We start from the raw sequence: 20,883 nt of genomic DNA, 5'->3' as shown, positions 1-20,883 counted from the left end.
CAGCAAGGTCAGAAAAGCCTGCTGGCGTTGACTTGAGTAAAATCGACTTTGTGGGAGCAGCGAAGCTAAGCTCCACAGGTCTTGAAAGAGCGATGCACTTAATGTCTCCATACATTTTGGGGGCACACACTTCGATCCTCTCCAATGCCGTTTGCAAGAAAGTCCTGCCAACGCCTCCCACCTTGCCTTCACACTTACTAGTCCAATCCAATCGATCAATTCTTGAGCTCCAATGCATCCTGTGGCATGCGGCAAATACTTGTGTACAGGTATTTTTAATTTAGACCCTCCTAAGTTCAACCCCACCAATCCCATTCTTTAACTGTTTTTCTCTATTCCTTCTGCTTATCAGTGCATTTATTGACAATCCTGTGTTGCATCCCGATCATTTATTGATGAACATGTACTCTGCCTTGAAGTCATGTTTCAATCAGTACACATCATACTTGGCTCTTCCATCAAGAGGGATACCAATCGACGCTAATCGTGGTTGCCTTTTTCAGAAAGACTTTTGACCTGTTGGTCACAAATGGATTTACAAAGGCTCAATACACCTAGAAGCCCCAAATGCAGGATTGCGGCGAGGCTGCGTTTGTGGGAGATGTGGGCATAGAAACCTGCTACTACCATGTAGGAAGGATTGCTTTGAACCGACAGTGAAAACATCTTCAAATTCTTGCTGAAATGAGATTTGAGGAACGTTTCATTGACATTGCAGTTATGATTTTAAACAGCCTCCACATGAGAAGATCTTCCTGGTGAAAGCTACTGTTGCCTACATACAAAGCTACCAAACAAAGCCAGATTTATAACATTATTTATGGAATGAAACAATCTTCGATCTTCCTGGTTCAATTTTATTCTGCTGAACTTGCCACATTTATTAGCACACACATTTCAGGTAGGCTGCCATGAGGGATTATTGTCCAAGGGAAAAGGGTTGGGAACCAATATATTTTATATTTGAGGAAAGCCTCGAGAGAATATTTTCAATGACAAGCTCAAATGTTAACTATGACTAAAGGATAAACTGATTGGATTTTTGTGTGCAAAGGCCATGGTCAAGATCTATCTTTGTCTTGTGTATATATCTCAGCTTGGCTCAAGGGAATACTGTTAAATCTAGCGTTATTTTTGTATCTGTCCAAAAGATGTAAAGCATGTGCAATCAATTAGTGGACAATCTCCCCTCACTCTACCATTAGCATCCTTGTTGGTTCTGCTGTAGTGGTAATTTCTACTGAAAATTGCATTATCTGCTTGGAAACCCAGAAAGAGAGAGAAATATGTTCTCTGGTAGTATCTTGTGCCAACTTCCCCTTTTACTGTTGACCTCCTTTTTTTAAGGTTTATTCATACATCCAAAAGAGTCCTGCTAACTACATTCATGCAAACAGACTCAACTGGCTGGCAGAGAAATACAACCCCAAGACATAAAATCAAGTTGGACTTGCCTGCTGACACCCTCACCAAGCGAACACCAAGCTGATAAAACTAAGCATGTTGAAGCCTTTTCTGTGATAGGGCTAAAAGAAAAATGAGATGCAGCACCTTAAGCCCCTAAGGATGAGACTGTGTCTCGCCATTATTTTAAAACTATTTTCAGTCCATGCTTCTTCAAAAAACCTCAGGGAAAAAAACTTGTATTAAGTTAGTGGGTTACCAGGTATAAATTTAGATGGACAAATTCATTTTTCAGAGTAGCTGAATACAGTTCTGTATTGAAATTACGTAGGGCTTTTAATGACTGCTTAAAATGAATTTGTTCAACTCAGTGTTTGCTGCAGGTTTAAAACTGCCCACCTTCATAAACTATTCTAGCCTCTAGAGCACACAAATGTTTATGGCTCACAGATCATACACCTAGATGCTGAATTAATCTGCAATTCTGTATTTATTTTCTCCTTTTATTCTCATAAATGTGTTCTCACATTGAATCATCAGATCTACAGTTACTGTCTGGTGCAGGATCCCTGATGACTGGATGCTTATTGTAACAGAACGCTCTATTAGTGTAGACTCCAAAGCCTCTCATTAACCCTGTATTGTTTGCAACAAGCCCTAGACCGCCCACTGCGGTAATCTGTCTTTAAGCCCCTGCTGAGAACTCCCCACATCGCACAGCTAGTCGCACAGTATCTCACTAGACTATGCCTTTCACTGGAGAGATACAGCAATTCCTTCAATTTTCTTCTACCCCATGCCATCCGATGTCTTGACAAGCTAGTTCCTGTTTTTATGAGCCTAAGGGAGCCGTTTTTAAAGAGCTTTTCTACTGTTGCAATAGTAACGTAGTAGTAGGAACATTAGCTGTAGATGTTAGAGTGGAGGCGCTTTGCATATAACGGTATGTCTACACAGCAGATGGTTTTCATAAATTTGAACCACCGAAATGTGAAGGGCTTGCAGTAAAGACATGCTATATGTTCTAATGAAAACTGAGGTAATTTATTTTTGGAAAATCTTTGAAAACAAGACACAAATTTTAGAGTGTGGCATTGTCTGCTTTCAAGCCATCCTGAGAGGTTCTTTGTACTTTGATATTCTTAGATGTGAACATTTAAATCCAGAAGTAATCTTTTTTTTTTCCGTTATCTTTATATTCAAAGGCAGGCTGCACAGGGATGGGGTGGTAACCACTGTCACACAGCACGAAGGTACCTGGTTCAAATCCCGTCAGACAGGGCCTTTCTGTGTAGTTTGCATGTTTATCCCTCCGGGCACTCCGGCTTCCCCTCACAGTCCAAAGACATGCTCTTTAGGCTAAGTGGTGATTCTTAATTGTCTGTAGGTGTAGGTGTGGATGTGAATGTGAATCTGAGTCGATGTGTTTTTCTGTATGTCAGCCCTGTGTTTGACTGGGGATCAGTCCAGGGTGTACCCTGCCTCTCGCCCAATGGGATCAGCTGAGATCGAGTCAAGCTCCCTGTGAACCCGAGCGGAATAAGCAGTATAGATAATGGATGGCTGGATGCATATTCAAAGGCCTTATGAAAGGTCGAATGATCTAGTATCCCGAAATAAAAATGCCAATATTAAACAAATAATCATTCTTTTCAAACATAAACAGTTAGGCATCTGAAACAACATACAAACTGTAAGTCACAACACATTAAAAATGTCCTGTTAGAGCTATATTTTTTTAATGATAGACGGATTTCTTGTATTTACCATTTTTTTAATTAATTATTTACACTATTAATTTAATCAAGAATATTTTTTTCATGTATGCATTTTATAATATGGAATTTTGGAGATTAATGTTCTCGAAATAGTTGTTTAGAGTGTATTCTGAAATGCCTCAAATTTCACATATTGCATACAAATGCAGTGGATGGTTTTGTTTTATTCCTAAAGCTTAAATCTTTAGAACCTAAAGCTCCGGCTTGGTCTTGGGTCAACCAAACGTTTTGTGTGGTAACACTTCAATGAAATATGTTTGTCCTTTAAAGCTTCTCCTCCAACGTATTACTCTGTTATTTAGCAGACACAGCTGCTACACCTCCTACATTACTTTGCTTTAATTTGTATAATCTGTATGCCTACTATACCTTGCATCGTCACAATGTCAAATACTCAACAATGGATAAGGTTGAAGACAAGTTTGTCCATGATGTGTTGTCCGCATGTGTTTGTTTGAATTGTAAGTCTGCAACAGTTTCAATAGCATTAAAGGAATTTTGGATACAGATGACATTTCCGAATTTTCCAGGGTTTACCTAGCAGATCTATAAGAGCATCTATATATTTTTTTTTTGTGAATTCATGAGAAAACATTGTTTTAATCAAGTCACACAATACTCTAGTATTACATTTACCTAAGGGTATTTTTTGCAGATGGTTTTTATTGGTTTAGCAATGACATTACTACCACCCCTGTTTAAACACCAGATCATTTTTTTTTAACTTTATTTAAAAAGAATGAACTAGCAACAGGTCTTTTCAAAAAGTACCCCAGTTTCTATAGATATATTCTACTAATTCACTTTCAAATGCATTAATTCATGTAATGCAACCCATTTTAGGTAATAATAATTTTGTTGCTTTTTCCATAATATGTCAGATGGTATTGGTATAGAGACCCTATGAAACAAGTTACATTTTCAGCAACACATTTGAGACTATTATCATAAGTAACAAAATGTAGTTTGCATCACACCCTATTCCAAAGAATCAATTTGAGATCTGTGACACTGGTCCTAATTTTGCTCTTTTTTTCCATCCAGACGTTCTCTCAAAGTGGAACATACACTACCAGAGGTGGATGAGGAGGATGGTGTGCTGCAGAGAAGCTTTCAGGATGGACGGAGGGCCAACTACATCAACTCTAACTCCTTCAAGCCCCCATTGGCCCGCTCCCTGCGTATCAAGGAAGAGCTCCTTAGCCAGAAGCACCGCCTACTGAGCCAGCCTGCTGCTCTTTCATTGGCTAATCTAGAGTCTGCTGGCTTGCTCAATCATGTGCAGTCCCAGTCCTTGCTTGGCCAGAAGGGTTCTTCCTCTTTCTGGGGAAGCAAGGCCCACCTTGAAAGTCTGTTGAAACTGAAGCAAGCCAGTGGAGCTCTAAGCGGGGCACTCAGTGACCTCAAAGACCTGCCTACATTCCTGGAGAATCACCACCACGGAGCCTTCTCTTACAAGAGTTCCCTCCATCATCATCTTCACAATCAGGTCTCCAAGGCCCATCACCACCACAATGACGGGAAGAGAGACCAGGGCCACTCACCTCCTGTTGACCTAAAGATCCCCCAAGTTCGAGGCATGGATCTCTCCTGGGACTCCCATGCCTCCGAGTTGTATGGCTATGGTGCCATTGGGGTTGGGGGTGGTTGCCATGGGGAGAACACCCTGAGCCGGAAGCTGAGAGCCATCCTGCCAAAGCAAAACCGCCGGGGAGGAAGCCTTGGAAGCCTGTTGGATGGGGCTGACTACTGGAGCACTGATTTGGACCACTCTGGTTCTGGGCCAGCATATTCCACCTCTGATGTTGAAGGCGACCCAAACTCCAAGCAACCAAGGAAGAAAAGGGGCCGCTATCGCCAGTACAACAGCGAGATCCTGGAGGAGGCCATAGCAGTTGTGATGGGTGGAAAGATGAGTGTGTCCAAGGCTCAGAACATGTATGGGATCCCACACAGCACCCTGGAATATAAGGTCAAGGAGCGCATGGGAACCCTGAAGAACCCCCCAAAGAAGAAGCTCAAGCTGATGATGAAAATGGAAGCAGGAGCCCAGGATTATCCTGCTGAGTCAGAGAACACACTCACCGCAACCCTAGGAGACGACAGCCAGCCACTGGCAGCTGCTGAGCTCAAGGACAATGTAAAAGAAGAAATTGATGACAATTTCAACCCAATCGACTAAACGACTTACACATGAAAAACCTCAGTCTAATGACTAAAGTAATTTGAAAAACGGATGTGGCTTTATTTGTGCCAATTTCCTTTGCAGTATCTGGGTGAGCACAAATGCAGGGATAATATAAGGAGGAATCTTAAAACAAACTGGAGATAACAAAAAAGGATGATTTTTAACAAGTGTTGCTCTAGCAACAATGTATAAGCATTTGCTTAGCCTTTGTGTCCAGGGGCTTAACAAAAACAGCTACAGACATAAGTAAATGACAATTGATTAAATTTCCATTAGCATGCTGATAATCCCCTGCCCAAATACAATCCCCATCTTTTGTGAACTCGATACACTGAACCATTGCTGCTTATAAATGCAGTATGTGCTTTGGACCATTCCAATTCGGGGAAAATGAGGGGAGGTTTAAGATTAAGTCCTTGAAAAAAATGACAAATTTTTCCCTTTACTTCTCCCTTCTCCTATGGAGCACTAGCTGAAAATTGGTAAGTGAATTGTCTATTACATTTGACTCCAATTGTAAGGCTTAATCATACTATTGATATTTCTTACCAGGGTTGTGAATCAAAACCCATACTCTTATTGCCAGGTAGCCATGACGCATTAACTGCAAACCTTTTTTCCCTCCTTAAAATGTTCTGCTTATCTCTGTGCGGACGAAACAACATTAACCTGTCCTTTTTGAATGAGAAAAGACACACAAAAGTCATTCAGGGATGCATGTTTGTGAGTTTCGTGGACACTACTGACTTCTATAATCAACAACTTCTCCTCAATCTTTTAATTTGATTTATTTTGCTTTCTTTTGCACTACACTCTGGGTCTGGCGCTTACAGACCAGGTTACCTCGGCATTGTTGCCCTTGCATCATGCACTTATTATGGTCTGTCTCTGAAGCCCAGTCGCATCCTCGCAATGGGTTAGAGGATGCACATCGCCTGCATACGTTGATCCATAATCACGTCCCGCAGAGCTCCAAAACCCTCTTTTTTCCAAGGGAGAAGTTAAGGGGAAATCTGATTGTGGATCAGCTGTATAGCGAAATGCTACCTCATGGACCTACATCAGTCGCTCACTGCTGATCCTGGAATGCTGGAGCTGCCTTCGGTTCCACAACAAATGGCGACTGAAGTGAACTCATCCCCTCATGGAGATCTTATTGGATGGAGGCTTTCTAGGATCAGATTGTGAAACTCAGCTGCTATCCAGTTGATCATCAAGCTACTATACAAAGCTTTAGCTAGCCTTAGCTAAAACGTTTTAGCTAGTCTTAGCTTACAGCAACATATTTCTGATGTTTTTTTTTTCTTCTTTTCTAATCAAACTAAGCAGAAGCGGCTTCACTAATGAATTTTTAAAGAAAGTCTTTTCCCTCAAACTTTACAGTTTTAAAGGCAGTTTATTAAAACAATGTGCATTTATACGTTATATATTAACGGGTGTTCATTTTGGGATGGTGGGTGGGCAATATGCAGTGGGAAGGGGTAGTTGATTAAGGTGAGGGAAAGGCAGATTTAATATATTATAAATTATTGTGACTGATGACGTTAAAGCTAATCTGTGATTCTGGATGACTTCTTTCTCCCCATTTTAAACTCAGGGTAACTGAGACAGATGATGTGGGTTTCAAATATGTTCATTTTCTGTTGGACCTATAGACAGACAGGATGACCCTCCCTAATGCTATGTCTGCAAGAGCAGTCATGTGAGCAAATATAGCAGCACCATCGCAGACAGACCTGTTGATGAATCATGAAAGAGAACAGAAAATGCTGATGTTGGGTTAGGAGCTAGAGCTTGTGGCGCTAAACTTCGAAAATAGCACTTTCAAAAATGTGAGAAAAAAACGAGAGAAAGAAGGCTGTTTGAGGTTATGCATGTCGTGTAGCTTTTCTCTGGGGGGTAATGGAGCAGGGCAGAGAGATGGAAGAAAAAAAGCTTTAGTATGAAGACTTCCGGAAAGCTGCATCTCGGTCCCATATCCCCCCCCCCCCCTTGACTACCAGAATAGAAAAAAGATTGACAGCTGGAACAACTAAAGTTTAGTTTAGCATTGTCTCATTGTTTCCCCTACCATCGCCAAAGTACCAGGGATAGAAAAACAAACATCATGTTTTACCTAGAATCCCTGGGAGGACCACATGTGGAAAGAAAAGAAATTGCTCTTTTGGTATTTTCCATCAGGAAAAATTGGTTGTCATGTCTTTGTTTCTTTTATTGCTCCGTGGTAAATGTTGCTTCTCGCTCCTGACACTGCCTGGTGCTCACCCAGTCTTTGAGATTTCTAAGATGAGAACTGTACTTCTGTTCAAATGAAATTATGAATATCCACTCCTTTTGAATTGTATTGTAAATGTATTTATTTGTTTTTTTTCTTTGATTATTCTCTTAAAATGGCATGCACCACTTTTTTTGGCTGATTTTGGGGGTCAGGCCATTGAATAGGCTATTCTATGTTGAGAGGATTTAACACAATTCCTCCTGAGCCTGAGATTTTCAAACTAATACAAAGTTATGGATGAATCATGATCTAATTATAATTAGAACAATGTACTACCTGTGGCATACAATCTTGTTTTTTCCATATTTGGTTATTGATTATCCCCTTAAGCTTTGTAGCTTCTTAAGCAGATAAGCATGTCCAATTAAAAAAAGAAGCTTTAGGAAAGACCTCTGGATCATCAGTATCTCTGAGGCTCATCATGCATGAAATGCGTCCAACACTTTGACAATGCCGAGCATTTGAAGTGTCTAAAAGGATGTGGTGCACCTCAAGTTGGACCCAGCGAAGGACAATGCACTGATCTGATAGTTAAAACAGGATCATAGTATTAATGGCAAAGCACTTCTTGTAACCATGCTTTTGATAAATGGCATGATAGCTACTTAGTTAGCCAGCAATGAATAAAGTCTGAAAAATGTAACTGTGTGCCCCTCCCCCCCCCCCCAAAAAAAAGAACTCAACAAAGTCCTGGCCCTCTGCCTGTTTAATGTAAAGCATGAATTTGTGATTCGAACAATTTAGATTTGGCATAGAAATAGAATAATTGGCACTTAATGCAAAAGTTTGCATGAACTCCAACAGCACTTAAGATTGAATTCCCCTAAGAGGGGTGATTCTTTGAGGCCAAATTCTCTGTCTAAATTTATACTAATCTATACGTAATTTCTTACCCTTCAAGAAATTATTGACTCTCATAGTACATTTATTGATTGTTTAAACTTGCCATTGCTTTTCAAAACCACTAATGTAACATTATAAAAGATTCCCATTTTCAGCCTGGTCTTATCTACTGAGGTGCATGCCATTTAAGGTATATTTATTTCATTTCATTTGATATTTCTTGGGTTTTTTGATTGTTTATAGTCATGTGGTTAACGGTTCCCCCTGTCCAAAAAAGTCCTCCTTCTTGCAACTGAGTCTCACTGCTGTTTTAAAGAAACCTCATACTATATTATATACTTTAGAGAACAGTATATCTATTCTCTATTTATCTATTTATATACATATATATTAACAGATACTCACATCATGAATGTAGTGAACTGACATGAATATCTCAAACTTACATAACCATTACAGTGATCCTCCAAAAGAGGGCATTGTCAGTTTCTTTATGACAGACTGTTGTTCTTATTCTTTAGCTTTCAGTTTTGACTTTACGCTGCTTGCATTGAAAATAGCCGTTTTCTGACGCGGGCGTGCGACAGTAGCCTTCAGTACTGTAAATGTCTCAGGATCGAGCCAACGGGATGGGCAGCAATATTTGTCAGTCGGAAAATGGCACAGACTTAACTACCTGTACTAGATGTACTTATATATACAGAATATAAACTATATGTCAACTTGGTCAGCCGGGACCAAGTTCTATACCTCAATCTCAGAATAATGACTCCTTTCCGTGCCTCGTACTTTTATGTAGACCTTACCTGGGAGCCTGGCGAAGGGATAACTGATACTCTGGGAAATATAGTGTGCTCCGCTGTATCTTTTATTATCTGTTCATATTTTTCTTTGTTAAACCTCCCTTTTGTGAAGGGCGGAGGGAGACGCTTCAAGTGTCTGACTGACCAATATTTGCAACCCTACCTCTTTTCAGGTATTTTTGCGCAACAACAAAACCTTATAGAAGTGTATATGAGCAACAGATTGAGAAAAAGAAAGACCTGCAGGGATTATACAGCTATTCCTGTACTTAGCACTGAAAGAGGTTGGTGTGGGAGGGCTACCAACCTCTCATTTCTTTCTCTAAAAGTCAAAACATTTTTGGATTCACTCGTCTGGTTTCACCCTGGAGGCGATCAGTCAGGTCAGTCACACCCTGGTCTGAGAACAAGGTATTTTTTGTTCACTGAGGTGTGTACAATTGTGTGTTTTAAGGTGCAACAAAACTCCAGGTTGAAACCTGACGGGGGGATTTTTTTTTTTTTTTTTTCCTGCCTTGTTTATTTCTCAAACTTAGAGGAATCAGAGACCTAGAGGGGAGATTGGGGGACAGGTGGACAAGTTAACCTTTCTTTATCTGCTGTCTTGTAAAAGAAAAATATCCTATCCAAAATCTTTTACATTGCATTCCAAAAAACACCCCACACACAGGAAAATGTACCTTTATATGATGAAATTGAAAAATTTATATACTTATGATATATATGTATTTATTTTACTGTTTTTGCATCTTCAGGTAAACCAATCTATTTCTCGTTTGCTTTTTAGGTTGGTATCTTATTTATTTTTTATTTCTTCTGAGTGACAGACTGTCAAAAAACATTGTAAAAATGATGAAAAAAATGTCTAACAGCAACTACTGTAACCTCACTGAGTAGGCGCCACATGATGTGCCATTTACTTTCATGATGGTGTGATGCTATGGGCTACCAGGCAAGAACGACCCAACAATGTATATGATTGCCATGCTCCTCTCTGCGCAGAGGCTTCTTCTGTTTCTTTCTGTGTCACGCTGCGTATCTGGTTGTCATTTTTACCTCAGGTCTGACCACTTCAAAGCAGCTGATTGTACACTAGAAACACAGACACACACACACACATACACACACAAACACACAAGGAAGAATCAGGATTTTTAGTACAGCTCGTTTGCAGTTTTTAAATGTAACCGACGGAAGCAGTTTTTGAATAATTGTTGTTTCTTGTTCTTGTTGTTGTTCGTACTGTTGTTATTCTGATGACACCTTCTTTCCCTTTCTTTGTTTTCTTATAAAGGAAAAGAGAAATTCTTAAAATGCCAGAAGCCAAGTTCATATGAATACAAAGCTGTATTATCTCTAGCACATACAGCCGTGGAAGAGCAGAACGCACACGTACACATAAATAGAGACATGACGCACCTACAGCAACAAACTCTCTCTCTCTCTCTCTCTCTCTCTCTCGCTCTCTCCTCATCAGGTAGCCACACTTTGTGTGGGCGGGTTATATGTATAATTATGAAGCTGGGAGTCTGTAGCTTCTCTTTTAGAAGCAGGTGGGTGTGTTTTGTCCACAGCCTGCAGAACATCAGCCCCACTGGCTGATTTTGATCTGGCACACTGGGACTCTGCAGGCAATGCCTCTGTGAAAATCACTTTGTCTTGTTTCTTGCTTTCAACAAAGACCGTTTTTCTTCCTCTTTTTTTTATATCGGCCTAACAATTGTTTTGTTAAAGGACAAATCCTCCCCTCAGTTGTTCTGTGATGTTCTTAGCATTCCAGCGGTTGTTTTTTTTTTTCATCTTCCTCTCTAGTTGCCTGGTCTATCATAAATTGGATTTTAAAAACAAAACAAAACTACAAGCTAAGGAAAGAAATGATGGAACACAGATTTGCTGTTTCTATAGTCAGGATGCTAAATCCATGTCTGAGAAACAACCTGGTGTGTTTTGGATGGATTTCTCTTTTAACGTGTTACAATTGTACTTGTGTGTTGTAAGCCTTGCCATGATGTCTTATTTGTTTTTCTTTATATCTTTCAGACATTTGTCAAAGAGACGCTAACAGATCTGTTGAAATGTGCATCTCCTCTGTTATGGAGTGTGATGCCCGGAGTTGTAAATGTCAAGGTATCTGAGAAGACATGTCAAGCTCAGTGGCTTAGTAGCAGTCTGGCTTCGAAAGCAAAGTTGAATACTGGTCTTAAAGGCCAGACACACCTCTGGAACAATGCTGATCTGCTGACACAACAGGCACTGAAACTGCTTTTGGTTATAATTACCCTAAAGAGAAATTTGGCTGGGGTTTTAACTTAATCCTTGCTCTGTACATAGCTGACACTCCATCCAGAGCACTGGTCAGTCTCAACTTGCTGTAAGTGAAAGACTAGCTTATCTAGACAACATAACATCTTTTTAAAACATGGCATGCTTGTATTGGGAAATCACCACACGTAATTACAGCCCTGTTGAGACATTTTTCATAGCTTTTGATTTTCAAGCTATGATTAGGGCTCTTAAATCTACAACAAGAACCATGCTTAACCTGTTTACTCACATTCAATCTGACTTGCCACCAAGAATAATTGATTATATATTTGTTATTCTTCAATCAGTGGAATCAAGAGTGCCTTTGAAGACTCTAATCACGTTCTCAAATCTAATCGTTCAGGGTTGGTTTCTTAATCGCATATAACCGCCTGAGTGTAATCACAGAGCGGCTACTTCAAGAACAACATACTTGTGTCAAAGCAAAATGTCATGTGAGATTCAGGTCAAATTTGTCGGCTTAAATTCCCAGCCCCCCGTGATTATGTTTCACTGCGAAAAAAGAATCACAGGCAGACATTTTCTCACATTGTTTGCTCTTGCCTCTGATGAGACCATGTTGTTGGCGTACGTCACACCCTCCGCCTCGTCAGAAAACATTTTGCAGATGGTAGAAAGACAGATCGTCAGTCAGACATTGCCATCTGAGGAGGTGGATGGGAGAGCGAGGATTAAATCTAAGTGAAGCACAGAATAATAAAGACTGCTGAAGGTCAGCATCCCCATCCCCACTGCACAGTTAAACAACAGGCTTTTAATGGAATGATGCTGAAATTCACCTTGCAAACGAACACTACCTCGGCACATAGCTTTTATGATTTAAACGTACTGTGGTTGATCTGAAACTCCACTTAGAGAAAGAAAAAGGGATTATTAGCGACATAATTTCAGACCTGATGTTGAAGGTTGAAAATACATTTTCAGAAAATAAAAGCATGAGCTCTGTAAAGTAAATCTTGTGCATTTCATCAGGTGCCCTTGTGTGTTGCCATGACAATCTTGCAGCATTGTTCCCATGTGGTGTTTTGTCTGGCCCTTTAAAGCCACCTCCATGGACCAGATGGTCTCTGATGCTCTGAAGCCAGATCTAGCTCAGCTAACACTGCTTGTTCTCCTGCTTATGCACACAATAATATGGATTTTGGTTCAAAACCAGAAAATTTAGCTGATTGCATCTCATTGCAAAAAAAAATCCACTCGTAGACTCCAGATGCCGCCTTGAGTGTCAATTCCTCAGGCTTTGTTGTGAGCATTTTCAAAGGAATTATGTTCAAAAGCAGGCAATTTTCCAATGTCTTTGTCCAACACTGGCAAACAAATATCTACCACAAAATGTCTCTTATTCTCTTCTCATATTATTTCCCTTCTTTTTACTTCCAGCTGATGTAAAGTGTTTATCCTTTTCTTTGCTTGTTTCTGAGATTCTCTCTGCTGCTTCTGCTACCTCATTCTGCCACAAGGATTTGACAGTTTCAAAAAGTTGTTGGGAAAACTAAAGCATTATTGGGCCTTATAAGTTCTGAATGGTTCTAATGGAAGTTTAATGAAGTGAAGAGAACCCATTGATTGTCTGCCGACCATTTCGGTTTCCCGTTTTGTGCTTCTCTCTCAGAAATGTGTCAGATCTTGATTGTTCTGTCACTCAAAAGTGTGAAGTTTCTGGAGATGCATCGTGATTGCTGATGCACTGCTTAAAGTGGCCGGGTGGGGCCACAAATCATCTTCCACACATCTGTAAACACTGTTGGATTTTATTGTCACTTTCTTTGATGAAAAGTCGTAAACCCCTTTCCTTCACTTTCGCCCCCTAACTATTTGTCATCCTCACAGCATCCATGGGTACTGGGGCGTGAACGCTGTGGGGCTGACAGGCCCTTGTTTATCTCAGGAGAGATGGGGTGTTCTGCGGCAGACCCAGGTCTTTCACCTCTCATTAGACCTCCCTGCCATCTCTTGGGATTGTATACTTGACCCAAAGGCACCTGAACACGGTCTTCCCTCCAACTTTCCCCTTTTTTCTTTTATCTTTTCACAGAGGATTTGCCATGCTCTCCCCTGATGAGGAGCTTATAGATTTACATTTCTTAATACATGGCTTCAGGTTTTTCAGGGTGGTCATTATCCTCTTCAATACTGAGAACTGTTTCTAGAAAAAAACATAAACATATATGAAAATTTCATGAACCCGCTCCACAAGAGCTTCAATATTTCAAAGGTTTGGCCGTTAATGTTGTATGATGTCTCCGATCTCTTGTTTTGATGTTTTGAGGTAACTGGCTCGGACTTGAGTTTTATTTTCTGTGTAGAAAAGTGGAAAATATCAAGAAAAAAAAAAAAGGCTAATGACTGAGTTTGTGTTTTGTCATAATTTCTATCGCATTGCTGTGATCCTCTTGTAGCTTCTTTTTGCAGTCTTTCAGGTTTTGACATTTGAGCTTTTGAACTTAGGTGTCTTTGAAGACCAAGTACCTTTCTCTGTTACCTATCAGTTGTGAAGTCTACACTACATGCAGTTAACCACAAGAGCTGGAGTTGTTGTAGTCGAGGAGCAACACTGGCTAATGAGCAACGATTGATAGTCAAGTCAGACTGACCTATACTTGGTGAGCGGATATGGGAGTTCAGGCCTCAGAAAGCAGGCTTGGCAGTATAGAAGATTAAGTGTCATGTAGATTATTCCCTCTTCTAAAAGAGAAACTACTCAAACCTTTTTGAGGAACACCTTGGATTCATCTGGCTGAAGTTGACACTTGAAAGCCAGAACATCATCACTTAAAAGGATCTTAGAAAAGCCTTTTTGTTATTTTTAACTGAACTGTACATTGTTTTCAGCCAAATGCTTTTTCAGTGCTTTATAAACAGCAAGGATTGTAAATACTAATAACTCTTTTTGGAGGAGGCTCATGCAGAGCTTACTTTACTTTCCACCTTGTGGATCCTCTACAGATCTAAATAATAAGACTTGGACTGTTGCCTTCCTGGAAGTGCAAATTAAGGGAAACAGAGTGCTTTGACCTTAATCTGCTTTTAGGAAAGTAACGCTGAGTGTTTGTTCTTTCCGTCAGTCTTTGATAATGTTTTCCATCTTGGTGTTTCTTGGTGGCAAAAATGTAAAGAAGATGAAAAAAAAAAAACCTTACAACACAGAATACCTCAGAAAAGATATCCATGTAACCTTGACAACCTCCACATTATAGTCAGATCCTGTCCATGAAGACTCATCTCCTGGGCACTTTCATCTATTGTCCTTTGTATTTGTTTTTCCTTCTGCATTTTTTGCCATTTAGAGTGTAGTGCCCAGTGGAGGTTCCATAACTCTTTACACACGTTTGGTTTCACATCCTCATTTGTGTTCTGTCTTTTGACTGATCCCTCTTGGCCTGGAACCTTTCGCAGCCCACTTGGTGTTCTTCAGTTAAAGGCTCAAAGAAGGTGGTATCATACGTTAAGTTGACACGATATGCTGATTCATGGAACAGAGCGCCATAGAATAAACTGTCAGAACCAGTGCAAAAAGATGGGCTGTTCATTTTTAAAAGTGGGTTTGCTGAAAGGATGAAGGACAACATGTGGAACACTGGAAGCCACACATTTCCTGCGGTGTTCCTTTTTCATACGTCTTTAACTACTTATCTACTCTTTATCATTGTTAAAAACTGAATGTAAAAAAATAACGCAAACAACTAACCTCTAATTTAACTATACATATTTAAGAATAAGAAATATTCTATATGTGCACATAGATATACCTATACAAGGCCAACACAGACACAAACACAAATGCATATGTATATACAAATCTCTAATGTCATATACTTTTATCTTGAAAAGGAAGAGGATGAGCCTTTTCCATTAATGATTCAGGGAAACAGTACAGAAGTCAAGTGCAGTATGTAAGGTAAAATCACTCTCACTCTGTTGCTTTTGGTGTTCCATATTCTTACTCCGTTCTTGCTTGTTTTTTTCCTCATGATGTAGCATAGGGCAAAGCGGGCACGGACTTGAGCTTTTTGATAACAAGGAGTAATGGAACTAGGATTTAATGTAGTTGTAGTCTTTTCAAGTCGGATGCTGTGAGAAGAGGAAGGGGTGGGTGGGGAGGTTTTTTTTCTGAAGCGAACACTGTAAGGACAGTATATTTATGAAGATGACTCTAAAGTGAGAGTCACACTTTGGGGGGTCGGAAGTGTTTGCGGGGGGTGGGGATGTCTTCAAGACAGTTGTGTATATAGAACTGCTTTACCCATCAACCCTTACCTGTCTTTTTCACAGGCAAGATGGATCTGTATATTGAAGGCACTGCGAAGGAACTGTTTGTGTTTTTATGTCTCGAAGAGTAAAGACTGTTTTAAATGAAGGACATGGATTGGGGGGCTGAGGAACACAACAGACAGTGAAGTCGTAAGAAAACGCATCTTCCTCAAGCTTTTCTGAGCGCGACAGACGGTTTTGTGAACGTTGACCCTCAATATTTTTGCATGCTGATGTACATACCCATTTATCAGTCCTTTTGTTTGAAGAGGCTGGTTAATCCAAGTTTATTATTTTGGGGGGGATTTTGTCCACAGGACAAATTCTGATGTTTTTAAATATTAAATATTGCCCCTAAGAAAAAAATCCCTTTCCCCAACAGAAGCACCTAAGGTGTTTGTCACTGCAACAGCTTTCGTAGTGGTTTTTGGCTAAAGCTCTTTTGCAATCATTTTCCTTTTTTCCTTGTGTAAATTATCAAAAAGTGTGTATGAGTGTGAATCTGTGTGGACGTGTAAGAAACAATGTGTAAAGCTCTTTTTGATTTTCCTTTGATTTTTTCCTCAAGCAGTTTTTAACCTCAGAGCTGTTGGTAGGACCATTTCTGTCCTCTTACGGTAACCCAATGGAACACTGATCACAGTTGAAGAACTATCTTTGATCGTACACTGGCTGCCTGTAGGAAAAGATGCCAATCTCTGGGCACCTTACAGAGCCGAATTATATTACCCAGAAACCCTCAGGGACCTTCAGCTACACTGCTCTCATTCTTATTCAGGTACTTGATCTTCACTGAGGCCGAGCAGTGATCAACTATCGTTTATTCTCACAGGCCTGTTCCTATGAAGACTGAAAATTACCGCCAAAATCCTAAAATTTCAGAAGCAGTTTTCTTTAACTCCCAAAGTTGAGTTTTTCTGTGTTCTACTCATTGGATTACTTCTCTTTTTCTACCCTTTAGCTTTTTCTTGTATCTGTTATTTTCATCTATGGAGTTTTTTTTTAATATCTTATGAATGTCAATCTTCTTCTCAGTTAAGGACTGCTGTGTCTTTTTTTGCACTCTGTCCTCTCTATGACTTGCGTCTGGTGCAGTGGCTCCACCTCTGAGCCAAGCTGACGACGCAGCCATCTGGTATTGTGTGGCTACATAGCACCAACGTAACAATGACTTACACCAAGCTAACCTCTTAAAAACATTTCATACAAGTGCACAAAAGTGGACTGGCTTTTAGACAGTCGTTAAGCCTCCACAATTCGTATGTAGGTTTATAAAAACAAAGAAAGAATGCTGCAGTTTCAGTACGCATGTTCAGGTATCTGTCTAGTTTAAGTGCTAACTTGAGTTCTCTTCAGCTTAAGTTTATTCTTTTCGGGGGGTACACACAAAAGACGAATGTGACAGTTCTGCCTTCAGTTCTTCTTTAGCTTCAGGGAAAACTTAGTAAGCCTCACTCACCACAAGTGAAAAAAAAAAGAAAATGACCTCACTCTGTCTGATGTTGATGATCAAACCTCCAGATCTGTGGAGCTGTGAGGGACAAAGGCAAACAAACTGATGCAGAAAGTTACGTGTTTTTTGGTGAAATTGTTCTCATTTGCTCTTTGACCTTTTTAGACAGTTTCTCTTCTCTGGGTGAAACCTCTGCTGTATGTTGCTATGTCTTTGTATTGCTGCACACAGCTTGGTCAATGCCATGGGTTTTTGGGAGTCTCCTGCTGACTTCAGAAAGAACTAGTCATGCAAAAGCAGTTACTTGATGGCCTGGTCTGGATGACAGGAGTGTATTTTGAATTTAGCCTAAATTTTGTACCTCTTACAACAATCAAATCAGTGGTGTTTGGTGAGAACTATGTAAAGACTCTTAGAGGATAAGTTGTATTTCATGTTGTAAGAGCTCTTAAGATTACTTTCTACATTCCTGATGTTGCTTTGAGTAGAATTTCATTTTCTCGCGATAGAGATAGCTCTAATTGGTTTGGAAACGGCTTGTGATATTTGAGTAGACGCAGGAAGTGTTGTCCAGGGGTTTGGACTCTAACCTCCTCTTTTCTTTGGTCTTGATATTTGTCCTGCTGAGGTTTGTTAAGTTTGGTAATCTCACCTCGGTTCTTAACGGGTGGCTAGACGCCCCACTGCAGGGCCTGCTGGGCTTTTTTACGCGGAGTTTTGTTTTTGGGTTTGACGATATACCTCATTCCTCTAGTCCAGTGGGCCCTAAGGGGGCTCTGTGCCGATGCTCAGGACACCCAAGCCCCCTTTCACAATTTTGGTCCCACATGGACTGTACCTCTTGCAGACACACACATATGTACCTACACACAACACACAGGTTCTCCAAATACCCCAATGGACCTCATTTTTTCAATATCTACTGTTTACAGTTTGACAAAAAATTGTATAATTTAAAAAAATATTTTTCTCACATTGTAGTTTTATTTATGTACAATAATTTTTTTTGTTTTTCGTTCTTATTTTGTACCTTGTGAGTTGGACTTTTATTCTTCTAGGCTTATATTATCGATGTCCGTTTAAATGAGCACTTAACGATCACGATAATTGGTTTTAGTTTGATTGACTGCACTATTTTATTTTTCTCTTTCTCTCTCCCCGTTTTGAATGACAAATCTAATTTTCTGATCGGGCTAATGAAAAATAAATCGTCTCATAATGTCTGTGATTTTTGGGACAAAAAAAGATGAAAGATAATGATTTGATTTCCTACTGTTTGTTTTATAAAACTTCATTTTGCATTGAACGTCAGGCAACGCTGATTAGATCTGTCTTTGTGCATGTGTAAAATATTTTACTGGTTATGTTATATTCAATTTGGTAAAAAAGAAAAATTGCCATTTTTGCCACACATTTCAGCTGTAATGTTGTGTAAGGTAGTATTCACTGGATGCTAGAACCTTCTTTTCAAAACCACTATTCTTCTAATAAATTTTGTTGTGAAAAAAAAAAACCAGACTCTGTCCCAGTTGTGTTGATTCGTTTGCATGTGTTGATGTTGACGTAGAAGTTACAGTTGTGTAAACTTAGTCAAGCAAAAATAATTGTAGTCCTCCTTTGCTGACTGAATTTAGTATCGGCCAGGGCAAACAGTTGATCTCTGTCCCCGCTCCTCTCCAAGGTTGACAGCCTGGATAATCAAAGAACCTCAAAGGTTCAAAACCTTCCCTCTGAGGGAGAAACCAAGAAGTGAACAAAGAATCACTCATACTCACAGTTCCACTCATTACTAAAATCATCCACACCAAAACAGTAAACAAGTGGCTGTCCTGCACAGCTGGACAATATCGGGAAAAAAACTTGACATTAGGATATGTTTTATTTATATATATCATCATTATACCAGATCATTGCAGTGTTTTTTTAAACAAGTGTATTTTATATTATTTCGGTTTTTAACTAATTTACTGGTTTCATAAATAAAACCCTTCCTACTTTAATTCCACACGGTGCTCAGCCCTCTCACACACAGAAGAAGAGACAACAGGTGGGGCGACATGTTTCTTCATAAACTTTAGAAAAAAACTTCTGGTTTGGGATTGTGTCACATGTATGTCATCAACCATTCCTAACGCTGTTCAACGTCAGATTTTGTCAACATAAGCAGAGCAGCCCCCGTGATTGAACCTCCTAATTAAACAAAAGCTCAGCGTCATGAGCTGCCTGTGACTCACTTCACAGTGTACACTGCAGGTGTAGTGGCTAAAGTCAACAATGTGATCACAGCATTAATGATTACAGGGACACAAACTCCTTTGAACCAGGGTTGATCTGTTTTAGTCAAGCGCTAACCTCTGGTGTTAAAAAATAAAGCCTATGCAGAAGTGCAAAAAACTGCAGTTTCTGTTTGAGGCAAAAAAAAGTCCTAAACACACTCCACAAATATTTTCACAGCAGAAAGCAACATGTCTACAGTAAAAACCCCATTTATTCTATCATTTACATAGCCTTATATCAGGGTTGAAAGTTAACTTCAGTCGATCCAGATATCTATAGTAACAGCCACTCATTTCATTTTACCAGACACTTCAGTTTAACCAGCATCATTGTGTAACCATGTCGAGTTAAATAATCAAGGCTTAATGTGTTTGAGATAAAGGCTATTCCATGAAGGTAAAATATGTTAACTTTAAAAGAAAATACTGACCTGCTCTTTGTCTAGCTTAAAGAAACACATTATTTTAGTTCTTGAAGTTGATCTTTTTGAGTTGGTTAGAGTCTCTTATGCAGTTATGTCCTCAAACGCTGATTTATCTGAAACTGAACCTCGGCTGAAAGGCAAGATAATCATTGTTTTAATATTATTTAAGCTTATATGAGATGTTTTTATAAGTCATTTAGTTCAGTTCATTAGACCAGAGAAAGTCGTTTTAAAAGTCACTGTGCGTTCAGCTCTCAGAACATTGTGGCTTTCTCTCATGAATTTTTCATTTTCAGACATCTGAGTTGAGACTATTTGCTACTGCAAACAGCCCATTTCCCGGTACAACTGCTTCATAATAAAAGCATTTTAACGCCATAGTAAGCGGGGACTTTAATTGTGAGGAACTTTCTGGAAGTACAATGTGTTTATCATTGAATGAACTGAGCTTTAGCGGAGCTGCAATTAGCTGTGACTTCGGAGAACGCTGTAGGGAGTAACAGCATTTACAGCCGCTCCTTCGACCACGAGTCACCGCCACAGCATCTTTAAGTCCAATCATCTTGGATTTAAATACGAAAGAGACATCAATGTTGATACACCTTCAGCAGATACACCAGTTATAATGTGGACGCTTATACGTGTTGCACTGGGCTCAAGTGAAGCCGAGCCAAACCATTTCATCACATCATTATAAATACTGACACTAGCTCTGACATTAAGTCAGAGGGCAGCAAGCAGAAGACCGGGATTCAATTCATGTGTCTGTCACAAATCACTCGGTTACATTACATTTGATTTACCCGCTACTGTGTTGAGTAAATTCAAGCAGCACTGTTGACCTTACCTGACTTATTGT

General features: G+C 39.7%; 1 protein-coding gene across 1 annotated transcript in view; it reads left to right on the top strand.

Moving 5' to 3' along the window:
* Window positions 1-18,836, top strand: part of lcor (ligand dependent nuclear receptor corepressor) — an 84,305-nt gene extending 65,469 nt beyond the window's left edge. The window contains exon 7 of the mRNA XM_065952530.1: window positions 4,227-18,836. Within this exon, the coding sequence (XP_065808602.1) occupies window positions 4,227-5,364 (1,138 nt within the window). The 3' untranslated portion in view covers window positions 5,365-18,836. The remainder of the gene's footprint in view (window positions 1-4,226) is intronic.
* Window positions 18,837-20,883: the final 2,047 nt, after the last annotated feature.

Source organism: Labrus bergylta, chromosome 1, assembly GCF_963930695.1.
Source record: "Labrus bergylta chromosome 1, fLabBer1.1, whole genome shotgun sequence".
NCBI lineage: Eukaryota > Metazoa > Chordata > Actinopteri > Labriformes > Labridae > Labrus > Labrus bergylta.
The sequence above is the reverse complement of the archived record's forward strand: the minus strand, read 5'-3'. Positions and strand labels throughout refer to the sequence as shown.